Source organism: Kogia breviceps, chromosome 12 (genome assembly GCF_026419965.1).
Source record: "Kogia breviceps isolate mKogBre1 chromosome 12, mKogBre1 haplotype 1, whole genome shotgun sequence".
NCBI classification, from domain to species: domain Eukaryota; kingdom Metazoa; phylum Chordata; class Mammalia; order Artiodactyla; family Physeteridae; genus Kogia; species Kogia breviceps.
Genome location: NC_081321.1, coordinates 42,230,516 through 42,254,015, shown reverse-complemented (window position 1 = coordinate 42,254,015; position 23,500 = coordinate 42,230,516). Strand labels below are relative to the sequence as shown.

Genomic DNA, 23,500 nt, shown 5'->3' with positions numbered 1-23,500 from the left:
GGAATAAAGGCTTACATTCAAAACCCAAGCAGGGTCCTTGTCCTTTGACAGATAAAAGGTGCAAAAATAACAGCAAGACACCAGGAACAAAACCCACATGAAATCACTGTGGCATCCAGTTTCTATTCACAAAGAAAAAGCTCCAGTCCATCTTTTAATTTTTTTGAAAAATTCCTGACATTACAGAACTAAACTGAAATGTATTAATATTCCACTCTTACATTTCCATGACAAACAAAAAAATTTCATGAGCCAAAAAAAAAAAAAACAAAAAAAACCCAAAACAAAACAAAAAAAAAAAACAGGGAGAAGCTTATAAAACTAAATATGGATCTCAGCATTCACAGCTGAACAGAGAAAGGAATTAAAACGCTTTAATTAAAAAATCACGAGTGGATGATAAAGTGTGTAGAAACTGAAAATTTACAAACTATTTAAAACCTGGAATCGCTGACTGTTCAGAAACTACACAGATGGATCATGGGTGGTGGTGAACAGCAGAAAGGGATTATGGATGAATCTGCATTGTTCTAGCTGCTCCCCATGCCACCCGTCTCCGAGGAAAGCCTGTAACACACACACAAAAAAAACTCGAAGTTAGTTTTCTGAGTGCCCAGCAGTACCTCACCTCCAAAACTTTTAGCCTGGCTGATGAGATGTGAAGGAGTACATAATCTGCTTCAGTATCAAGGGAGACATTTTAAAGGCTTTGGATTAATCAGTACCATGGTCCTATACCCCCTGCAATCCAAGCTTCCTGAGGCAAATTACCTCACAACCAAGGGAAATTGAGGACCTTGGTTATTAACTGTGGGTATCCCTCAAACTATGCTCTATAGAATCTTTGTGGGAGATGTTAAGCACTCTGAAAATATACCACACACACACACACACACACACACACACACTAAAGCCTTAGAGGGTCACAATATACAGAAACTGTTTCTTTACTGCCCAGCTTATTTTAGCTTCTCCCAAGCTACTGATAGAACAGTCCCAGGTTTCTCCATCAATGTGAAGACTATTACTATTAAGAGATGCTTGAGTTTTAAACACTAAGGCGTGTTAAAGAGGGAGCAGCAAGTGTTAAGTATGGGTCAAGAATTATACCCAACCTATAGTTTTTAGACCTAGTTTTCAAGACTTTAAGTGGAAGTTAAAACAATTTTTCAGCAACTCCCTAGCTCACTCTAGAAGCTCCCCAATTTACGGTCCTGTTAAGCCAAATATTCCATCCAAATATACCTGGCTACAATGCCTGTTTCAAATAGACTATTTGAGGTCCTGGAATCCAATTTTGGGCTTTGAAGGAAAGGTCTTTGGATGTTTGGTGATCAGCCTGCTTCACTGATACTACGTAGCCAGCAGGACTTGGCTCCCATTTTGAACACAACTAAATGTGTAAGACCCAGTCTCGGTTTATAACTTTTTTTTTTTTGGCCGCACCTCGTGGCATGCAGAACTTCCCCAACCAGGGATCGAACCCACACCCCTGCAGTGGAAGCGTGGAGTCTTAACCACTGGACCAGCAGGGAAGCCCCTGAGTTTATAACTTTATTTCACACAGATTTTAAATTTACTGGCATTCGTGTCAAGAGAGCATGTGCATCTCTTCCAGAATAACGCAAATCCAAAAACTGGCCAGGAAGGCAGGGGCAGAGGGGGTGGGGGAAGGGCAGGAAATAGGTCCTTCAACTACAAACTGCATTTAGTTTCAAGTCAGAAATGCTATTGTGACCTCAGCATAAAGGAAAATAGTTCTTAAAGGGGGTAGATTCTTGCCAACCTCAAAATGGGATGATTTAGAGCAACGTAAATAACAGACCCTGAATCAAAGAGTTTAGTGGGAACTGAAGGTTGAGGAAAGGAGCTGCTGCAAACAGTTTAGATCTAGGACCTAAAAAAACTAAGTTCACATAAGAAGGTGGTGGCACTCTGGCACCAAAAAGAACTCAAAAAGAATAGTCCAGAATTTATACACCGCCTGGGCAGGAATTGGGGGTGGCAGGAAGAGCAAGGAGAAGGAAAAACCCAACCAGAAATACTGTGTTAAGGACTCCAGAATAGAAGGACCACATGGGGGAGCTGTAAGCTACTAAAGAAAATCGAGCACCAAGAAGTACCTTTGGATGTGGTGATTTTGGTCAGCCCTTAAAACATCTGACTTCCTTCCAAGCAATCCTTTAGGGAGTACTCATTAGGTAAAGAGGCCTTCTAAAATCAAGAACTAGATAAAATAAAAACCAGGTTTCTGGGGGAGATGGTATCAGCAAGATATAAAAAGAGCTTACTAAGGAAAGCTGGACCACATGATAAAGGAGCATCTAGCAACCAACAAGAAAAACCCTATCTGGACAATGAAATTTGCCCTAGTCCTTCATGCAGACTTGGGACATGTAACACTAATTCACAGCCCCAATATGAGATTGAGGGATCACTATACCAGAAGTATATTACAATATAATTAGGTTTTTTGTTGTTTGTTTTTTAAACAATGTAAGCCAAAGGGGATATGGGAAAAGGTCACCAGGAAAGAAATCTCCACACTGGTTTTCTAAGTCCTGGGAAGAGCATCATACTTTCATTACCCTGGCAGTATGCATTCAGGCTGAATGGAAACTATCAGAGCCCTTCCACCATTTTACCTACAGCATTTCTACTCTTTTATGGAGACATCTTGGGATATGAAAAAGAATGAGGCTTCAGGGAGATCAAGCACAATCTTAGAAGACTGAGTAAATGTAAAGCACAAATTGCTAGTCCTGACTACTCAACTCATGTGATCTGCAAATTTAAATTCTCCAAAACCCTCTATTTCTTTAATCTGATAAAGTGAATCAATGAGTTAACAGTTGATCTTAAAGGTCCCTTCCAAATCTAGGTCTTTAATCCTCTCATTATGATGGGGTTGGTGGGGAGACAAAGGTAGGCGGGGAATAGAAGGGTAAAGGGACCTGGTCGAGTAATCAGGGTTGACTTAGGATTAACTGGACAGAATCCTGCCAAATTTGAGGCAATGTCACCCACTGGTTGTTCAAGATTTATCCAATGTCACAGGGAGAGGGGTAATACTAGTTCAGAGGAATGCAGACAGAAGCCGGCAAACTTTATTAGACTTTTCCCAACTTGCCTCCCCATTCTGAGTAAAGAAATAACTTCTTTCCTTCACAGCACAGTCAACTAAGGTTCTTACTGTGGCAACTTTATTACAGCTAGAAACACAAATCTGGCCAAGAAGGCTGGCTGATAACCATGGAAAAAAAAAAAAAAAGGTTAATGGAGAAGCTTTTATTAATTAACACAGAGCCTAAAACATTGTTATATTGCAAGGCAGAATAAAGCTACAAAAAAGTAACAGAATGAGAAAGAAGAGCAAGAACTGTGGCTCTAGATAAAGAATTCAACAAGTCAGACTCTGAAACAGGCACTCAAGCAGAAACGGCCTAAACCTAAACAGTTTACCATTGCCCCTGCCCCCACCCTGTTATCCCCCAAAACAGTAAAAAGGAAACGGTCACAAGCTCACAATAGTTTGGTTCTCACCAATGTTAACAAAGGGAAAACAAAAACAAAAACAAAAACAAGAAATACTTGAGGGGGTGCCCCCAAGATATACGCAATCAGTAGGGAGAGAATCTCTGTTTCTCGCTTTTCAGTTTGTTAGTTACACATGGCACGGCAGAGGTGGTGGTGGTGGTAGCTGAAGCCCCGGCACCCTTAGCAGCAGACACAACATTTAGAGCCAGGAGAGGGATGGGTTTCATGCCAAGCAGACTGGAGACACAAGGGGCGGTCGGAAGAGGGTTGGGGAGGCTGGAGGGTGCGTCGGAGGTCCCCGCTGTGGCGAGCGAGGGGGTGGTGGTGGAGGAGGAAGAAGAAGAAGAAGGGGTGGAGGGTTGAGAGAGGTTGATGCTGAGGTGATCAGGGATCGTGACGGAGGCTGCCTGGGAGGAGGGTTTAGCGTTTTCTAAACTGTAACAGAGGAAAAAAAGGAACAAAAAAAAAAAGGGTGGGTGGAAGGGAAGACCACAAAAGGGAAAAAGTACAGGACAAAATCCGCTTCAGTTATAAGTGCCTCTGGTTGCCAATTAGGAAGACTTAATTATCAACTTGTGACAAGCTGTCTTTTATTCTGTGTCCCACCCTCTAAAAATGTATACTTTGCCAAATTCCATTCCACAATGCTATTTAAAACTGCTATGGTTAAGAAAATGCTGACTGAGAAAAATCACACACTTCCATATTACCTGACACATTGATCCAACCCAGAAGGCAGAAAAGAATGATTTCAAGCAGAAAATGAAAGAGTACCCATCCACCTCCAAACAAGAACAAATGTTTCACCCACCAATCAGCTGAGCAGCTTTGGGATACTAATGCACAGAACTGTTTTTTCTGTTAACTGATATTAAAATTTGTTTCTACCACCACAGCAAACTAACCAAATATATCAGGATGGAAAGGGACAAGAGCCTAAAGTAGGTCACTCATTTCAAACTTCAAAGATTGTAGCATTTTCAATGAAAAATGCTGAGAACAGAAGCACAGATAAAATATAGCCTCATTTCTGGTGATGGGGCGGGAGAGAAAAAAACGCTTTGTTTTTAACTGACCATACTTCTCATATAGACCTTAGAAAACTGGAAGAGAGAAACTTCAAGCACTGCTGAAAAGTTCAGTTTAATACCACTGCTACTCCTAAAATAAGCTCTAAATCACAGTGATGACCTGCAGCTCCCAAATGACTGCATGTGTCTATGGCAGAACTGCAGGCATTTGCTGAAGTCTGTTGGACATCCTACGGCTCAAGATTAACTCTTCAAAGGCAGTGAGGCTCCTCTCAAGACTCCATTTTGTTTACCTAAATTCAACGACAGTTGCAATCCATTAAAAAAGTGCCAAAATCAGTAGAAATGCTCAGGGTCCATTACTGAAAAGAGAACCCTTTCTTGCCTAGTATTCATAATAAAACCAGCTTGCTTTCTGCGTTCAAACTGGGCCAATATGAGAAAGTGAAGAGTTAGTTGCGTGTACACATAGTCCTTGCTTGGTGTTAAATGAAGCTTTAAAAATTTTGACCCAAATCCATAGCTTGGACAGTTTCATTAAAAAGGATGATCCTGAAAAGAGTGACTAAAATCAGGAAACAAAGGTGGACCAAGTACTGCTTCCTTACAACTTAGCCACTGACCTAGGACAGGGGTCAGGCAAGCAGGTTATGAGGAAGCACTATCTGACAACATTCAGGGTAGGTCTACCCAAGCAGAAGAAAAATCACTTGGTTTCCAGCTTCCAAGAACACGATTCTTGCCTCTTAACAACCCACCACCCCCATTAGAAACAAGGAAACAAACCTTTGCAAACAGCCTCCATGCTAATAACTACCATTTCAGTCTGAACAGTAAGAATTTGACATCTTGGTAGCTGAAGAAGAAAGCAGATCTAGACACAGAAAAGTCTTTTCTACATAAAGACTAGAAAATACCTCAAGGCATGAAAAGACATAGGCAAAAGTCAGAACCACTACTGGGGAACTGATAAATTCTTAACCAGGGCATAAAAGACCATGGAATAAATACATGATCTGCATAAGCATGGCAAAAAATAGATCCCATACTTATGAATTCCTTTCCCTTGCACTAGATTCAGGAACCCATAAAATTTTTATGCACAACAGAGACCAAAGAATTGTGACAGAGGTAAATAACAACTAGATGAAAGTCTACATAAAAGGGATAGCTAAGTTCCTTGGGGAATGAGCTGCTAACACTGGTTTAAGATGTTAGTAAGCAATTAAGAACATGACTTAAGCACATGTGCTGAGAAAGCAAGTAATATAAATGCCTTGTAGGATGCCCACTGGACTGTAAATAGTCCTGCTACAACTATGTGTATTAACATTAGCTACGTTTGGATTAAAAAAAAGTAAAATCTCAGAAAGTCATTAAGAGATGAGATGAGATTGTGGGGGAAAAAGAAAATACTAAGCATTTCCGAAACATCCAATACCTGTACCTCTCCTTTTCCACAAGCTCTGAACAATGGAACACACTGGCAACTTGAGAAAAATGGATGTTTTCAGAATAAACAGTAATGACTGCCTCCAAGAAGCTGTCTTGCTGTCACATAACTTCGTTATCCTTATTTCAATTAAGGGTGCTTTGGAGCCTAAACCCAACCAGTGAAGTATTAGTCTATATGACATCTACAGCAAGGCCCACATTTGGTTTTGAAGTCGGTGTTCCAGCCAGAGCAGTCCTACTGGTGAAGACATGCTCCATACCTTCCACTCCCAAAACCATCAAAAAGTCAAATGCAAACAATCTATTCCCCGTCCCCCAACCCCATGCAAACTTATTACAAACTGGTTTCTTTTTCTGCTACGCTAAGGATGAATGAAAAATAGAGCTAGACTTTAAACTTTTTCTTTTGCCATCTCTACCCTTCCCATTTCCATCCCCCAAAGAATCCCACACTTTACATTACAGCGTAACTTCCCCCAACACATATATTACTTGTGCTGGCATGAATAACACAAAAGATAGGGAACCCTTACCTGACATTGATTAGATATTGAGCCAGGCTAATGCTGGCAGCAGATCCAGTGATGGTAACCTGCCTATCAGTAGATCCTTCCACTGGGTTCGCAATTTTGATCTGCGCCCCAGACATCTGACGGATCTCATTGATTTTGGCGCCTTGACGCCCGATTATGCAGCCAATCAACTTAAGGGAGAAAAACAAGAAGGCATACCAAATTAAGAGTTGCATGGTTAGGTCCAAGAATTCCACCCCACTCCTCAGGCTTCTATAGCTTGGGTCCACAAACATGATAATAGAAACTACTATCTGCATCCTACACATTCTACTCACATACTCCTGATTTTAAAAACTGAGTTATAGATTATATCTCAACTCTTGCCCTATTCTTCTGTCTGATCACTACAGGTCAGAGCCAACTCTAAGCTGAATGACTCCTAGGAGCATTAGCTCATTTCCTCAGAGTACTAACTCCAAAGACAAAATAAAGCAGACCAAACATGACGATAAACCTAGTTTACCAGAGATAGGGATAAAGATAAAGTATATTCTGTTTTCTGCAAAAAAGATGCCTTAACTCATCCTGCTATGATTCCTACTTTACTATAGTGACAAGAATTCTGGCTAATTTCTAATGCTTTTGCCTTGGGAAAAAGAAAAAATTGGTCAACATTTGCACTGTCCAATACTGTAGACACTAATAACGTGATAACTAAACACATGAAGTGTGGCCAGTAAGACTGAGAAATTGAATTTATTATTTTATTATTCTCAATTCAAACAGCTACACGTGGTTAGTGACTACCATGTTGGATAGTACAGACAGAACATCCAAAGACCACTGCATTAGGGATAATGCTTCAGGTTCTGCAAGAATCAAAGGCAAATGAGAATTTCTATTTGAGACAAAAAGGTTCTTTCTGGCTCACCAATTTCCTTCATCAGTTTTTACTTGAGATTTTATATAGTTTTAAGAATTTAATTTGATGTCTACAACCCCATTTTCTTAAGAGTGGCATGATGCCATTGAAAAGACCTCTATTCTTTAAAACCAATTCTCTTATTTTCATCCCATGGAACCCAACCATATACTTACATCGTTTGGAATGGTGAGTTCATGAGAAGTAGTCTGAGCAGATGCATCCAAACCTGCTAAAAGACAGAAAAGAGCAAAGAAGTTCAATGCACAGCATACAAACTCCCACTGATTTGTACATTAACCTAACAGAAGGAAAACGAACTGGAAACCCAGCATTGGCTGTTGGGATTCATCACTAACTTGGAAGCCTCCAAGGAGGAAAGAGGGGGAGAGGGGTGTAGAAATAATGCTGGAAAGGTTCCTCTGTACACACAGAAGAGGCTGACTTCATGCCATTTCCTGCAAAGCCCAGTCTATTAGGGTGTAAGGGGATGAAGCAAGGGGCAAGGGAATGTGGTATCCTCAATTCTCAGGACCAAAATCTAAACAAGTACTTCTGCACTTCTCCCCTTTTCTGGTTGGATTTCCTGCTGTTGTGTTCCAATTTTATCTCACCTGATGCTATCACCAGCGCCAATATCATGCCTGTTACTGGGTACCATGGACTTTTGGCACACATGCAGAGTTGCTTTAAATATACCTATATCAGATTAACACCCTCCTAACACACCCTTACCCCTAACCTACACTTGAAGGTCAGTGAGAATGAGATGGCAGTAAGGTGTGGGAAGTTCATTTCTCCAGATTTATTCCCTGTCTTTTGCTCAATAATTTGTTCTGGGTTTTGTTTTCCAAAGAAAAAGAAAAAAAACTCCTATCAGCAAACACCCATACCCATTTGACACCTGGACTAGACCAGACCAGCTGGCTAACTCACAAGTCTAGTCTTGCTCTCAGCTGTGGCTGCTAAAACTCAGCATTTTTAGAAGGGGGTAGGCCAGATCCATCAAGGGACCCTCATGGGTACCAGGCCCACCCCCGCTTTGCTCTCTCAGCTCCCTTCTGCCATGTGCATGTTCTGCTGGTATGTCATGGGCAGTGAAACAAGACTCCCACCAGTTAATATAACAGTAGAATACTACAGATTTTTTTTTTAATCATTACCCCAATAGCCTTTCACCTCTGGAGAGCTGGATTCAATGCCTGTTAAGATACAAGTGAAAATGAGTTTGGTGGTCTCATCCTAACCCTATCGGACAAGTTATTCCTTATATATATATATAAAAAAGCCCAAAAAAACAAAACAAAAACAAAAACAAAACCACTACACAATTTGGCACAAATGGATTGTTTCTACCCAGGTCTATGAATAGCTGGTGGAGAGAAAGGGGGTGCCAATCAGATCAAAGGGGCAGCAGTGAGGATGGGTTAGAAGAAATATCAGCCTACCCTTTGCCTGACAAGCATCCCCAGACCTCACCCCAAACCTTCCAGGACCTTTTTTCTCTTTTAGAATAACTCACCCCAAATGAAAACCAAGTTAACAAACACATTACCTCCTTCGGTTTAGCCATAGAAAACAGGCAAGTTTAAACCAGCAGGATGCTGGGTAATGAAGTTTGTTTTAAACAGATGTCAAACTGAGACCTTGGGGCTGGCCTCTGTCTTGTACTACACCTTACAGAAATAAACACTGAGGTATCCATACCACTGAATCCGGTGTTGCCATGCGTCATGGGAAAATGAGACTGTTGCATTGCCAACTGGTGCAGCTTGGTCAACTGCAGGAAGGAAACAGAAGAGGTTGGCATTAGAAGAGCAAAATAGTCAGGGCTCAAGCACATTCAAATTTGAAAATGCAGAGCTCCTGATCCCCAAAGTTGGCTACTACTCAAACTATGACAGAGGGTAAGATACAGGGCTGGTATCACCATCCTGGGGATGGGCACAACAAGAAGGTAAGGGTTAGAAATAGAAAGGGTATCAGTACAAAGAGAATGAGCGCATCTGGGGTGTGTGAAAAGACAAGCAGCAGCACCCGCCTGACACCCATCCCCCTTGTGGGCTATTTAATGAAGGTGTTTGCAAGCCATTGCAACAGTTGCCCCAGGGACAAGCACAGACAGGCTAGGAAAACAAACTGTGCAGTGGTGCTAGGGGAAACACACCATGCAGGGTTCTGTCAGTATTGGGAGGAGGGAAGGAGATGAGGGGGCAGGGAAACTGCAAGGAGGAGAGAGATTAAGGTGAAACCAAACTGGGTTTAGCACACCCCCACCCCATGATTTCTACAGCTATTTTTCTTCGTCTATATAAACTGTCCTGGCTGTTGTAAACCCATCCCTCTTCAAGTCTACTTCCCCTCCTGGGGGCTACCACTAACCAAGAGCCAATCTTAACTTCCCAAATCTAAAGCTCAGCACCTGAAAGAGTTAGTAAGGACAGAAGATAAGTGCAGAAAGAAATGCCCTTAAAGTCTAAATACCAGCACTTTTTAAGTTGGAGTTTTTAGTGACAAAGAAGGTTTTATTGAGTTGAATTCCCAAATATTCAGCTTCCTATCCCTCCCTGTATAAATAAGCCCCTTTTTCCCACCCCTCCAGATGCTTTTTAAATTGTCACCTCAGACTGAGGAGTACACAAGGGCAAAGCCAACCTCCCACCCCCCATCCCCCGCCATGGAAAGGACTCCATGCAGAGATGCACAGCCCACTGTCAATTTAAACTGTGCCCTGGGATAACAAATGACAGTATACTGTGGAACATTTCTCTTTTAGAGTAACCTGGAACATGGGAGAAAGTAGAATCTAATAATCTGCCAGATTATAATTTCCAGGGATTAAATGTCAAAAACAAGGTGCTACTATGTCCTGATTAAAGATTATTTAAGGGCCAAAATATGGAGTTCACCTTGTGAGGAAAACAATACTGCAAATGTTTAAGACCCAACTCACTTCTGCCTACTTGGAGAAAAGAGACAATTTTGGACGGGAGAAGGAACTTTTCAAAACAAGAAGTGAAAACAAAACTTACATCTGGCTGTGGAATGGCATACTGTCCTTGAATGGTATAGGCCTACAAAAGGAGGAAAACAGTTCCTATTAAAAACCAATCACGGACAGCCACCCAGTGGGGGGAAAAAGACAGATTTCAACTAGCCAGGAAGCCAGAGTTGAACTAGAGAATAGGGAGGCCAGGGGTTGAGGCAGTAGATGGTATCTCATAAACACAGTCAGACCTGTTGGCCTTCTTTAAACCCTAATATGATGGCTTATTCCGGGATGCCTATAAAGGGAGCCATGTTCCCTGCAATCAAAGACAAAATAACACATCTGTTTCTTAATGAAAACGTGGGAAGTGGGATTAAACAATGCCTCGACTGCCCAAGCCCCCTTCCTTCTCCCTGTGTACAAGATAGCCTAGAAGGAAAACAGTCTTTCCTCAGCCACCCCAACCCTTCTACCAATCATGGTGACATGAATGATTTGTATCTGCACAAACCTACATGGCATGTTTTGAAACACTTCCCTTTTCCCTTTTCCTATCTTATTTTTCTCTACATCTGCCTAAAGACCTTAAGTGCACTGGAAGCTAGTTGGGTCCCTAGTACTAGGGAGCTGACCACAGGAACATACACACACAAAAAATCACTGTGTTCTAAGTCCTGCCTTCTCCCACCTCCCCTCCATAAAAGGCACTTGCAGCTCCCACTACACCCTCCTCCCCCCACACCATAACCTCCCAAAAAGGGAGCTGGGTCTTCAGGGCAATGGGGTGGGGGACAAGGAGAATCAGGAAGGGAGGGGAAGGAAGGAGCAGCTGGTTCACAGGATGTGAGGCTTCTCACATCACAGTGGCCAGTACCCCCAAAAGTGCACCCAGGTGGGGGTGGGAAGGTGAAAATGGGGTAGGAGGAGTAGGAGACAGGGAAAAGGGGTTGAACAAAAAAAGAAAAAAAAAGGAAAAAAAAAAAGAGAGTTGGTGTTACCATCTGGTGGGCTACGCAGCCTGTGTGAAATGAGGTGGGGGGGGTCAGTCCAGGTCCCCGTGGACAGGTGGTGTCCACAGCACAAAAATCACCAGCGCCACTGGCCCCCCGCGTGGTTGGCAGTCTCGGCTGAGGCGGAAGGATTGAGTGAGCCTTGGAGACTGAACATCCCCTCTCACCTCTAGAGGTGGTCCCTCCAGGTCAGGGTTGAGGCACATGGACGGGGTGGTGTGGGGAAAGCTCGCACTGTCGCTGCCTGTGCTGTACCTGTCCTGTGGATAAATAGAGGATTTCAGTCTCCAGGGCTGTCAATCCGGCACCTTGTCACCAGCATGAAATTCACACAAAAAAAGTTGTTTAATTTTTTCTTTTCCTTTAAAAAGGAGCTCACAACACAATTTGAAACGAGCTGCAATCAGTGAATTAAAAAAAAAAGTTACCTATGGTGGCAGATTTCACACTGCACAATTGGGCTATTTTCAGTCAGAATGAAGGGGTGGGGCAACAGAGCTGATGCCAGCTCCTGGTCAGTGTGCGATTAAATTGAACCCCTACAGAGCCCACTTTGTCACAGAGGAACAAAAGACACAGGTCCATCTGTGGACACTGCATGAACTGGTCCATTTAAAAAGGCCCATGGGAATAATCCAAGACAGGGCCACTCATGGAAGAAGAAGCTGCAAGTTTTTAGAGGGTGGTCAATTGAATAAAGGGGAGGGAGGGAAGGAAAGCAAAGAGGTAAGAAGGGGGGGTGGGAAGGGGAGGGAAGGAAAGGGAAATGAAGGAAGACTTGTAAATGGAGAGGACTGCTGCTGTGCAGCATGGACTCTAGATAATCCCAGTGGGAGTGGAAGAATCCAGAAGAGTAGGAACTTGTAGTCCCAGGGTAGAAGGGAAAACTCCTAGAACTAAACCTCCTTGCTACACTGACTCTGGGCCTGTTATCCTGCCTAACTATCCAGACTCATGGGGAGCCCTTTGACCAAACCAGTTTGTACAAGGCTAGTGTTAAAAGCAAGGTACTAAACTGTGATATGATTAATTTCTTGTGAAAGCTTCCAGAACTACAAGACAAACTAAGTCCCCCAAAACTTGTTCAGTTTTATGACAACTCAATAGACTATGAATGAGATGGACTTTAAGTGCTTCTCCAGTTCAAATATAAGATGGAAATAGTTGAGTATCTGTGCTTGTAACAGGTCAGCCCCATGTAGGAAAAGGCACTTTGAGCACTATACTTGTTTAGGCAGCTACCAAAATGAAGATCACTATTTCAGCCTGAACCTCAATATTTTAAAAACCTACCTACTCCTCAAATACTAACCAAAAAGCATAAAACCATGGTGCTAATCAGTGCCCTTTATCATAAAAATCTAAATTCAGAATAAACCACGTGCCAAGGATCCAGAGTTTAGGTGGGTGAAGGAGGAGAGGCCAAAGGGGTGCTTTGGTGTTCTTACTCTAACACCAAAGGTCACAGCCCCACACAGCCCAACATGCTCTCCCCCTTCTATTCTTAGACACTGAACCCTTACCCCAGCTGATGTGTTATGCCATGTGGGTTCAAACCAGTGTTTATGAGGTTAAGAGCCCGGGGACAACACACTGGAGTTTGGGAGTGAAGGGGTAGGAGTAGGGGAGGTGAGGTGGGGAGAAGGGGAAGTTTGTAGGACACTCAATTTCAGGACCCCAATTTGAGACCACCATCCAAGAATCTCTTTCAGAGGTCCAACTCTTTGATACCTTTATTCAGACCTCTAAAGAACACCCCACACATGAAAAAACATGGGATGGGGTGGGGCAGGGAAAGAAGTAGTGACACCAAGGCAATTTAACCCTCTCTTCTAACCCAACCCACCTTAAATTACTAAGTAAATTACCTCTTCCGAGTGCCTACAAAACTCCCATTGCCTGCTAAAAACTAAAAAAGATAGCATTCATAGCTTTCTCCAGTACAAAAAATAAATAAAACTGAAAGCAGGTCAAATTATGGCCAGAGTACAGGTTTCAGCAAGCATGCAGAGTGGCCTGGTGTGCTGCTGGCAAAGTTGACACTTCAAACATAATCCTTGTTCACCTTAGCCCACCAACAAAAAATTTCTTACCTGACCACCTGCAAAGATGACTGGAGAACTGGACGGCTTGGGCCGGTACGGGATGGTCACGCCCTTCGGGGGGGACTGGGAGAGAGTCAGAGGGGAAAAAAACAAAAAGAGATAAGGTTTCAAAGCTGCTTCAGCTGTGTGGCTTAAGCTCACACAGGTCATTTAAATTAAAAACTGTATTATTTCCATTCCCTCACCTACCAATGTTGTCTCTGGCTAGATCTAATCTCAAATAATCTGCAGTTATTTGCCTTTAAAGCAGTAAGATGGTCAGTGGACTACACAGCTCACACTAATTCTCATCTAGGCAGATTCCCCTGTAATAATTTAGACATTATTTCCATGTGTTCAAATAAGTCTAATTAACATGAAAAAAGCTGTATGTGTACATATGTACGTTTAAGTTAGTAATTAAGATCCTACATTTTGGCCTGAATAGGAAATAAAGCCAAAATAGGAAATAAAGCTCCCAAACGTTGCACCTAGGATAATACAGAACTGTCCATAAATAGTTCAAAGGCTCAATCAATATTTTCCTAAACTCTACCTGAAAATTCTTTCTTTTCTCACCAATAAGGGACCAACTCCCTATGGCAATTCTAAAAAGGTTTAATTCCCCTTAATTTTTGCTATTCTTGTTAATTGAATAGCATCCACTAGAACACCTCATAAGTCATTCAGAAACACCATTATGGATATATTTTCTTAAATATATACACCATTCTGAATATAATCCTGCCTCATAACACAGAAATTAAAGAACATATCAAAGTTGCATGTAGTGAAAATATTGTAATCTGAAAGGCAATTTAACTTAACTTCTCAGGAACCCAGATACATCTTTTGTCCACTCATTCCTAGTAGTGAATCTTCCCCTACCAACTCTGCTAAAATTGCTGTATACCAAATGTTCACCACTGCTTAGTTTCTATTTTTGCTTGGACTATAAGAAAAGTCAAAGCTGGGAGGGGGAAGGAAAATATGAACTCAGGGAACCTCTTCCCCACCCCCACTGGAGGCTTCTAACAGCCTCACCTAATTCTAGTCTTTCTAAATATAGATCAGTCTGTCTCCCTAAATCACCCTCCCCCCATTCTCAGCATGAGCCTGAGGGCTTACCTCCAACATGACCACGCAGATCTGTTTCACACACTCAATGATGGACTGCGGAATGCCAGCAATAGTGATGGCCCGCTCAGTTGAGTTGGGGAGCATATCCCCTGCCACCTGGACCTGAGCCCCTGTACTCTTTGGGGGGTAAAAAAAATTTAAAAATCAGAGAAAACAGCTAATACTCTTCAGTATCTCCCAGCAGAAATCTTAAGAGTCTAAAGCTCAGTAGACACTTATCCCATCTCCTATCTTACCCTTTTTATCCTCCCTTCCCACTCACTCTTCCCTTATTCCAGATAAGACTGTTTGGGCTTCCCTGGTGGCTCAGTGGTTGAGAGTCCACCTGCCAATGCAGGGGACACGGGTTCACGCCTCGGTCCGGGAGGATCCCACATGCCGCGGAGCGGCTGGGCCCATGAGCCATGGCCGCTGAGCCTACGTGTCCAGAGCCTGCGCTCCACAACGGGAGAGGCCACAACAGAAAAAAAAAAAAAAGACTGTTTAATCAGTTATAAATTAGCCTCTGAAAGCTGAAAATAAGGCTGAATAACAGCCTAAATTTAACCTGCTCTCAAGAAAAAGGTCCCTCTAGACAGTTTCCTCTCAGCTACTGATAGCTCTGTAGGCCATCAAACAAAATACCCACAAATAACACCCACCTTTCATTCTCTTATTTAACAAATGTTTATATCAAGCCCATGCTATATGTGCCAGGTACCACCCCAGGTACTTGGAATACATCAATGAACAAAATCAAAATCCCTGCTCACATGGCATGTACAAAAGGCTCCCAAAAAGTACAATTCGTTTTCCTTTAGGAGCCATTCAAATTTCATTCCAACATCCAATTCAATAACTCCCAGATATAATTAAAAGCTTCCATAATTTTATGTAACTTCCATAATTTAAAAGGGAGAATTACAACTACATCCCGATACACCTTCATTTTCCCCTTGCTATTTAGCGATTTGGCCAAGAAAAATATTTGGTATTATTATCGATCAAATTGTAAGCTCTTTAAACATAAAAAAAGATAACGTAGTCTCATGGAAAAGCTGCCAATGGGTCTTAGGCAATAGGTGGAAATTCTGGTTAACTTTTCTGATTTATTGTTAAAATATATGAAATATAAAATATATATATATACATATATCAATCAAGTTACAGTCTTCTAGGACTATTACTTTAATAAAAATCTTCATCTCAATAAACACAAACTTTTCCTAGACATAGTAAAGGCTAATAGAAGAAGCACATTTAGAATAATTTACATTTCAACAAGAAAATGAGTGCAAGTTACCAACCTCACGTATTTCCTTGATCTTGCAACCACCTTTCCCAATGAGAGAGCCACACTGACTAGCAGGGACCACCAGCCTCAGGGTGACTGGGGGTCTACTGGCAGCTGTGCTATTGGTCATAGAGCTGCTGATGTCCTACAAGAAATTAGTCAAAACATCAGAAGAATATAAAAGTTTAAACAGATCCCTGGGAACCCACAACTGCCATGAAAGAACCTTACAAGGGACATATTATGTCACAATCTCCACCAACAAAGGTTCAAATATTGCCTCCCCCCAAAACCCTATTCCTGAAAAGATAAAAAGGCCTACAAATGTCCTCAGGTTCAGTCCTAAATATATTTTCCTTCACACCAGGGGAAGTGTTCTTGGTAGAGAGAAAACTTACTTTGAAAATTAAAGAGTTTTCTCAGTAAAGCAGAACAATATTGAAGACAAAATTAAATATTAACAGATAAAACAATGCAAACCAAATCCAAGTAACCAATTCTGTTCTCTTAGAAAAAGATTAAATACTGTACTTCCATTTATCCTTGTCTTAATTTCTTGGTAATATTACCATTGTACAGATAATGAAATTGAGGCTGAGTACCTACCCCAATCACATCTAAAAAGCTGTAAATTTTAAACTAAAGGACTGTATTGGTTCCAAGGCCCATAGTCTTTCCCGTTACAATATGCTGCATCTGAAAGTCATGGCTTTAAACTAGTTAAATTTAGCCTTCTGAGGATTAAATGGTTTTAGCCTAATCTCTATGTAGTAGCTAGACCTGTGAACTCCTCAAATATAAGCCCCTTAAGTCAAGATCATGCTTCTTATTTGTTAAAAGTATGAATAGATTATCTGAATTTTTTTAAAAAAATATTTATTTGGCTGCACTGGGTCTTAGTTGTGGCATGCAGGCTCTTTGGTGCAGCATGTGGGATCTAGTTCCCTGATCAGGGATCGAACCCGGGCCCCCAGCGCTGGGAGCTTAGCCACTGGACCACCAGGGAAGTCCCTAGATTTTCTGAATTGTTTTAAAGCTACAAGCTCTGGATTAGCAGGGTCTTGCAGGTCAAAGGATAACATTTCTGATCTTGGTAAGGCTAAGATTTCAGGCACTATTAAGGCATCAAGCAGCAGCCCTGAAGCTCTCCTCTGCCTGCAATATCAATTGCATGATTGGCACTATTACTGCAGAAGTGGGAGGAAGCTGAAGACTGGACCTAGGGCAATGGTTGTTCGGCGTTATAAGGTTGCAACCAGTTAATTCCTTCAGTCAAAAAATCTCTGGTATTGATATTTTGCTTCTGATAATCTATAAAACGCATTCCCTCCCTCCAAGTATAGCTCTGACAGTTACCAGATTGATTTTTTTTTCTTAATATATAACTGTACCCAGGGTTGGGAGATACCTGTATTTATGGAGTATATTAGTGTTCAGAAGGGCTCCTAACGAAAGCAGGTTAATTTAGTCCACTCAACTATAAATTAGGGGACATAATTACCAACACAGTGGTGGCATACATTCAAAACTGCTGGTTAAGAAATAGATGCTGGGGCTTCCCTGGTGGCGCAGTGGTTGAGAATCCGCCTGCTGATGCAGGGGACACAGGTTCGTGCCCTGGTCCAGGAAGATCCCACATGCCACAGAGTGGCTAGGCCCGTGAGCCATGGCCTCTGAGCCTGCGCGTCTGGAGCCTGTGCTCCGCAGTGAGAGAGGCCACAACAGTGAGAGGCCCATGTGCCGCAAAAAAGAAATAGATGCTGGTTTTTCACACATTTTTTTACAGAGTCCCTGATAATAGTCAAACTATTTGTGGGTTTTTCTGGGGTTTTATTTTATTCAAGTATAGTCAAGATACACTATTTAGTTTCAGGTGTACAACATAGTGATTTGACATTTAAATACATTACAAGATGATCACCACAATAAGTGCAGTAACCGTTTGCCACCACACAAAGTTAACCTCCCATTACTTATTTTATAACTGGAAAATAAGGAATGCTTCACAAATTTGCGTGTCATCCTTACACAGAGGCCACGCCAATCTTCTCTGTATCATTCTAATTGTAGTTTATGTGTTGCCAAAGTGAGCACTCAAATTACAGTTGGGGTTAGAGGTGCCGACACCCCACCCCCACCCCAGTCAGAAGTCCATGTATAACTTAACTTATCCGCAGTTCTACATCCAGATTCAACCAACCTCTGATTGTGTAGTTCTACAATACATATTCTGTACTACTGTAATAAGTATTTATTGGGAAAAATATCAAGTACAAGTAGACCTGCACACTCCAAATTCATGTTGTTCAAGGGCCAACTGTATTTTTCTACCGATTAAAGCGACATCTTTTTTTAATTACAAATGGTCCAATTTGGGGGATGATGAATGGGAGTGAAGAACCCATTTACAGAGTTTTATGATCTAGTCTGTCCTTGAATTTTAAAAGCCCTTAGAAATCATTAAACTATCTAGAAGCACTTAAAATTAAAGAATGAGGGGCAGGGAACAACAAACCTCTTCCAGTTTGTCAATGATCATAGCAAAGGCTTTGAAGATGGCATTAGTGGGTCCAGCCAAAGTGATAATCCTCTCAGGACAATTCCCTTCTGAGATGTTGATACGTGCACCACTCTGGATAGGAAAGAGCCAAAAGGTTAAAGAGACAAAAAGATCTGAACACACACACACACACACACACAAATATATAATCCCTCCTAAATAAGATGGGCAAAAAGCTGCCTGTATACATGATCCTGACACAAGGCAATATCGACATCACTTCAAATAACTGCTCCATATTTGTCCTCAAACATAAACTACAGAAGCTGCTTTAAGTCTTGAATGAACCGAGACTTCCCCAAATTACATTTCCCAGCATACTATTTGTCATTACAAATAACTGCACCAGAAAAATACCAGCTTCTCCTATTAAGATCTCCCCCTCGGGCTTCCCTGGTGGCGCAGTAGTTAAGAATCTGCCTGCCAATCCACGGGACACGGGTTTGAGCCCTGGTCCAGGTGGATCCCACATGCCGTGGAGCAGCTGAGCCAGTGTGCCACAACTACTGGGCCTGCGGCTCTGGAACCGGTGAGCCAGAACCGCTGAGCCCGCGTGTCACAGCTGCTGGGGCCCACGTGCCTGGGGCCTGTGCTCCATAACAAGAGAAGCCACCGCAATGAGAGGCCAGCACATTGCAACGAAGACCCAACGCAGCCAAAAATAAAATAAATAAATCTTAAAAAAAAAAAAAGAGAGAGAGAGAGAGATAAAAAGATCTCCTCCCTTCTGGGACTTCCCTGGCGGTCCAGTGGTTAAGACTCTGCACTTTCACTGCAGTGGGCACAGGTTCGATCTCTGGTCAAGGAACTAAGATCCCACATGCCGCACGGCCAAAAAAAAATTCCCCCTTCTAATCTCTCATTAAATTTTTTTTTGCTTTTGTTTTAAAGGTTTTTTACTTCCCAAGTTAACAGTCCCTTAACCCCCCATCCGCAATAACTCACCTCCTCACGCATCTTCTTAACTGATTCTCCTTTCTGTAAGAGGAAAAGTCAAGAGTAAGTTCCAACTGCTATTTAAATGCAGACTGACTAAACAGTAATTAGAGTTGAAGTGATGTCTTACCTTCCCGATGATACTGCCAACTTCCTGCAATGGAGAAAACTAGTGTCAAATACGAGGAAATCTAAAGTGTTCATTATCACAAAAAGTAATTTTTAACAGTCCAAAGCAATGGAAAAACTAAGATTTATTGGGAAAGGGCATGGACAGGCTTATTATTTTCTTTGCTCAAAATATCAGGAAAGTTATCAAAGAACTGTGAAGAAATAATGGAATAATTAAATGCTATCTTTGTTTAATATAAATCCTTTTTAAAAATACCAAATACATCTCCCCACCTTAAAGTTACCCCAAAATTGTTTGGGTAGGGGAAATCTACCTATCACAAGCTATAGCAACATCCACGAAAAAAATCTTATCATCCAGGTATGAGACAGTCTTTGGCTCTAGCCTCTGGTTAAGCCTTTCCTGCTCAGTGGCGCTTCCTAGTAAAGTCTGTCCATTTTCCCACTACACTCTCATCTACTCCGCTAGAGAAGAGTGCTAAAGCCAGACACCCCACAGTGCTAATCTGATGAGCTCCGAGATCCATGCCCTCTCTTCCTGGCCCCTCCTCTAGCAGTTACTATGACCCAATTTCCCAAGCTGGTGCATACCTTTCCATGCATAAGTAGCCGGATGGTGAGAGTGACATTTAATCCACCTTCAATCACACCGGTGTCCATGTCGAGCAGTGTTCTGAGGAGCTGGACTTTGAGTGGTCAAGTCTTTGGTCACTGGTGGGGGTGAAAGCCAAAAACTGAAATGAAAACATGACGAAAATCAGAGTAGGAAAACAACAGAAATATTTCCCAATGTTACTTTAACCATTACCATTGTTATCTAATGAACTCTTTTCCTTAAATGACAGCCTATCAGTTGGCAGGCTTATATACATCCAGCACAACTGCATTAACAGCTCAGGTTCCGTTACAAAGTATGGAAGGCAACTTTCCAGTCTGCTCTCATTAACGGTATGGTTTCCGCTGACTCTCAGGATGTGAAAGATTCCTTCAATTGGCAATGGTTCTAAGGGAACTGCTGAACGTGCACCAGTTGTCCTTCAGCAGAATAAGCTTCAAGAGAATACAGAAACACCTGGAAATCATGAGAGCAAATCTCAAACTAACCAACTACACTGAGGGCAATGACCTTTTGCTTCCTTGTTAGGAAGCAGTTTGGGTTGAAAGCTAGAGAGGACACATATAAACGTTCTTCCTGGCAGCAATTTCTAGGTAAAGAAATTGAGAGGCATCTCACATTAAAATTCTGAATGTCAACAGATACCAACAAATAATTTTTAAAAGATTTAAATCAAAAACCTCATTGAAAAAGGCATCTGAAATGCCTTCTATTGCAGGCTGGGTTCCATATTCCCCTTTGGGAAATGACTCTACATTAAGTGCAGCCTGAATCCTCTTTTCCCAACCTAACTTGATAGTCACTCAAGATCTGAAAATTTTCCTTGCTTCTGTGTTAACCTCTGTTACCACTCAAGTCTTCACTCAAATCTATTAAATCTTAAATTTTCTTCCCAAGGAAACAATCGAAATTAAAACTGGTACTGCTAAAAATTTATTGCGTAGTTGTTTTAAACAGCAGTAACAAGCCTTTCCTACTGAGGCCCTTTCCCCACGTATCCTCTAAAGCAATATTCCTAACATTTCTGCTCTACAATAATTGATTACGTGTAGAAAGAATGTTTTTGGATATACCTTAGCCCACAACACCTCTTTAGACCATAAGAGTGGTTCTCCCCAAAGTTGTGAAATTTCTCCAGTGACATTTTTAGTATCCATCCCTTCAAATCAACATCAACGATCTCTCTCCTACAGCCAGTCTTCCCCCTTCACAAAACCACTCACCGTTTTAACTTTGCTCTAACACAAAGCCCATATCCTAAATATTTAAAGTGTTTATGTGGCTGCCAGACCATTCTGTATATGGCAAGCTGCCCTATGGCTACCTCAAGTGAGTGACTGAGGTGACTGAGGCATACCCCAAGCGCTTCATTCCCCCATTTCCAGAATATAATTAATTGCCGGCAAAATCCCAGAATTCGACACTTTTCACTCAAGGAAAAACAATAGTGCTGGGGGTGGGGGGGAAATTGGGAGACAGAGTTAAGTCTGTGCGGAAAACTTTCTTTTTTCAGTAAGACATGGTAAAAATTTGGCAGTTTAATTCCTTATCCCCACTCACATAATAGGAAGCACGTTACAAATACCACAATAAATGCAAGTTGGAAAGGGCAAGAAAATTGAAAACCTATTTGAAGCCATTTCTTGAGGTAAGGAACAAGGGTGCATTTCCAACTCCAAATCATCCAAGAAATCCCTGTCATATTTCTCTCCTGACTAGGTCAACGTCAGTGTACCCAATCCCAGGAATCCAGCTGTTAATCCTGCAGTCCATTACCCCTACTCCTATAAATAGCTCGGTCAGGGTCTACAGCGGCAAACATTTTGCAATTTCAAAATTCGTTACCCCGAGAGAACGTCCTGCATAACTCGGTAACTGGGAGCCCGTCTACCCTTTCTTTAACTCCACAGCCCCCCTCCTCCCCTTGGTCATCCAAGCATTTTCCACTCAAAAAATGCACCCCCTATCCCTCCACTAGAAAAGAGGAGAAAAAAAAATAAACGGTTCGGTCGGGGGGGGGCGCTGCGATCCAGGGGGAGGAGCCGGACTAGTAGCGCCTCCTCGTGTGGCTGCGCCAGCGCCTGACCCCCGCGGGGAGCCGCGCTCACCCGCCCGGCCAGCAAGCCGGCCATCGCCTCCCCTCACCCGCCTCAACCAACAAATCCACCGCTGCCCCCCCTACCGCGCGCGCGCCCTCCTTGACTCCTGCGCAGCCGCCACCGGGAAAAAGCGGGGGGGGAGGGGGGGAGGGGGAAGGCCTTTCGCGAGGCCTAGTAGGCCTCGCCGGAGCCAGGGCCTCGCGTGAATGGCCGGCCAAGCAGAGTGAGGAGGTAGGCGCTCACGCGGGACTACGCGAGGTCGGGGCTCGTGACGAGAACCGGAGCCCGCTAAGAAAGATGGCAAGAATAGAAATAGAGCTATAGCCGCGGGCGGAGGGAGAATCTTGAAGCTTACCTGCAGGCGCGAGGCGACTGAGGGGAAAAGGGGAGCGGGCGGGAAGGGGAAGGGCGGGAGGCCGGGGGCGGAACAATAGGGGCGGGCGGGAAGGCGAGGGGGGCCCCGCGGGCGGGCGGAGGAGGAAGGGGGGGGTGGAGGAGGAGGAGGAGGAAGGGGGAAAGAGACCCCGGGGCGGGTGGAGGGCGGCGGAGGGCGGGCGGGCGGGCGGAGGGCGGGCGGGCGGGAGAGGGCGCAGGCTGCGGCTGCTCCGGCTGCTGCCTCTGCTGGTCTGGGAGGGGGACGGGGCGGAGCGGCCCGCTTTCAACCCCGCGCACCCTCCGACCCCGGAAGCGCTAACCGCCCCGGGGGCCGGCGAGGCGACTGCGTCGTCCAAACCCTCCCCACGCAATACGGACGGCCTCCCAACAGCCTAGAGCGGCTCCGTGGACAGCGCTGGCACCAGTGAGACAACTGGTAGCAGACGGCGAAGTTCATGATAGAGCGGCAGCGTGGGGGGGGGTAGGGAGGAAACTAGTGTCCCCTAGCGGGCTGGTTGGAAAGCCCAGGCGTAAGTGCGGAGAGAGTTGGCAGTCGCCATGGATAAAGGAGACAGGGGAAAATGGGATGTGTGAGGAGAGACTAACAAGAGCCGGGAAAACCCAGTAGTCTATAGTGATACTCAGAAAGAGAAAAAAAGCTAATTTGCCAATTTGGAGGTCACTTTTACACCAACTTACTCTGAAAATTGGTAATTAAAAGGAAAGATTTAAGCATCTACCCTTTCTTTTAGGAAGAACTGTAGTTCATCCCTAGTCGATAAGGGAAAACTTTTTTCAAGAGTTCCATATAATGAATGTAGAGAAA

At 43.1% G+C, this 23,500-nt stretch overlaps 1 protein-coding gene and 1 non-coding gene across 51 annotated transcripts; both read right to left on the bottom strand.

The window, feature by feature from the left end:
- Nucleotides 1-358: 358 nt before the first annotated feature.
- PCBP2 (poly(rC) binding protein 2) lies at nucleotides 359-23,139 on the bottom strand. 50 transcript variants are annotated; one of them, XM_059081799.2, is made up of 15 exons: nucleotides 22,655-23,100; nucleotides 20,176-20,318; nucleotides 19,583-19,606; nucleotides 19,462-19,494; nucleotides 18,472-18,588; nucleotides 15,970-16,101; nucleotides 14,672-14,800; nucleotides 13,553-13,627; nucleotides 11,627-11,719; nucleotides 10,493-10,534; nucleotides 9,168-9,240; nucleotides 8,624-8,662; nucleotides 7,637-7,689; nucleotides 6,557-6,726; nucleotides 359-567 (listed from the first exon to the last, which is right to left on the bottom strand). In XM_059081799.2, the coding sequence occupies exons 2-15, from the start codon at nucleotides 20,242-20,244 to the stop codon at nucleotides 531-533; spliced, it is 1,086 nt and encodes a 361-aa protein (XP_058937782.1). In that variant the 5' UTR covers nucleotides 20,245-20,318; nucleotides 22,655-23,100; the 3' UTR covers nucleotides 359-530. The 50 variants fall into 50 exon arrangements, with proteins under 50 accessions (XP_058937782.1, XP_058937781.1, XP_058937779.1 ...); XM_059081798.2 differs by having other exon boundaries at nucleotides 7,637-7,692; nucleotides 22,655-23,015; XM_059081796.2 differs by having other exon boundaries at nucleotides 7,637-7,692; nucleotides 13,553-13,640; nucleotides 14,673-14,800; nucleotides 22,655-22,983.
- On the bottom strand, nucleotides 17,944-18,050 carry LOC131767583 (U6 spliceosomal RNA). Its single transcript, XR_009338782.1, has one exon. It is a non-coding gene; the product is annotated as a U6 spliceosomal RNA (small nuclear RNA).
- Nucleotides 23,140-23,500: the final 361 nt, after the last annotated feature.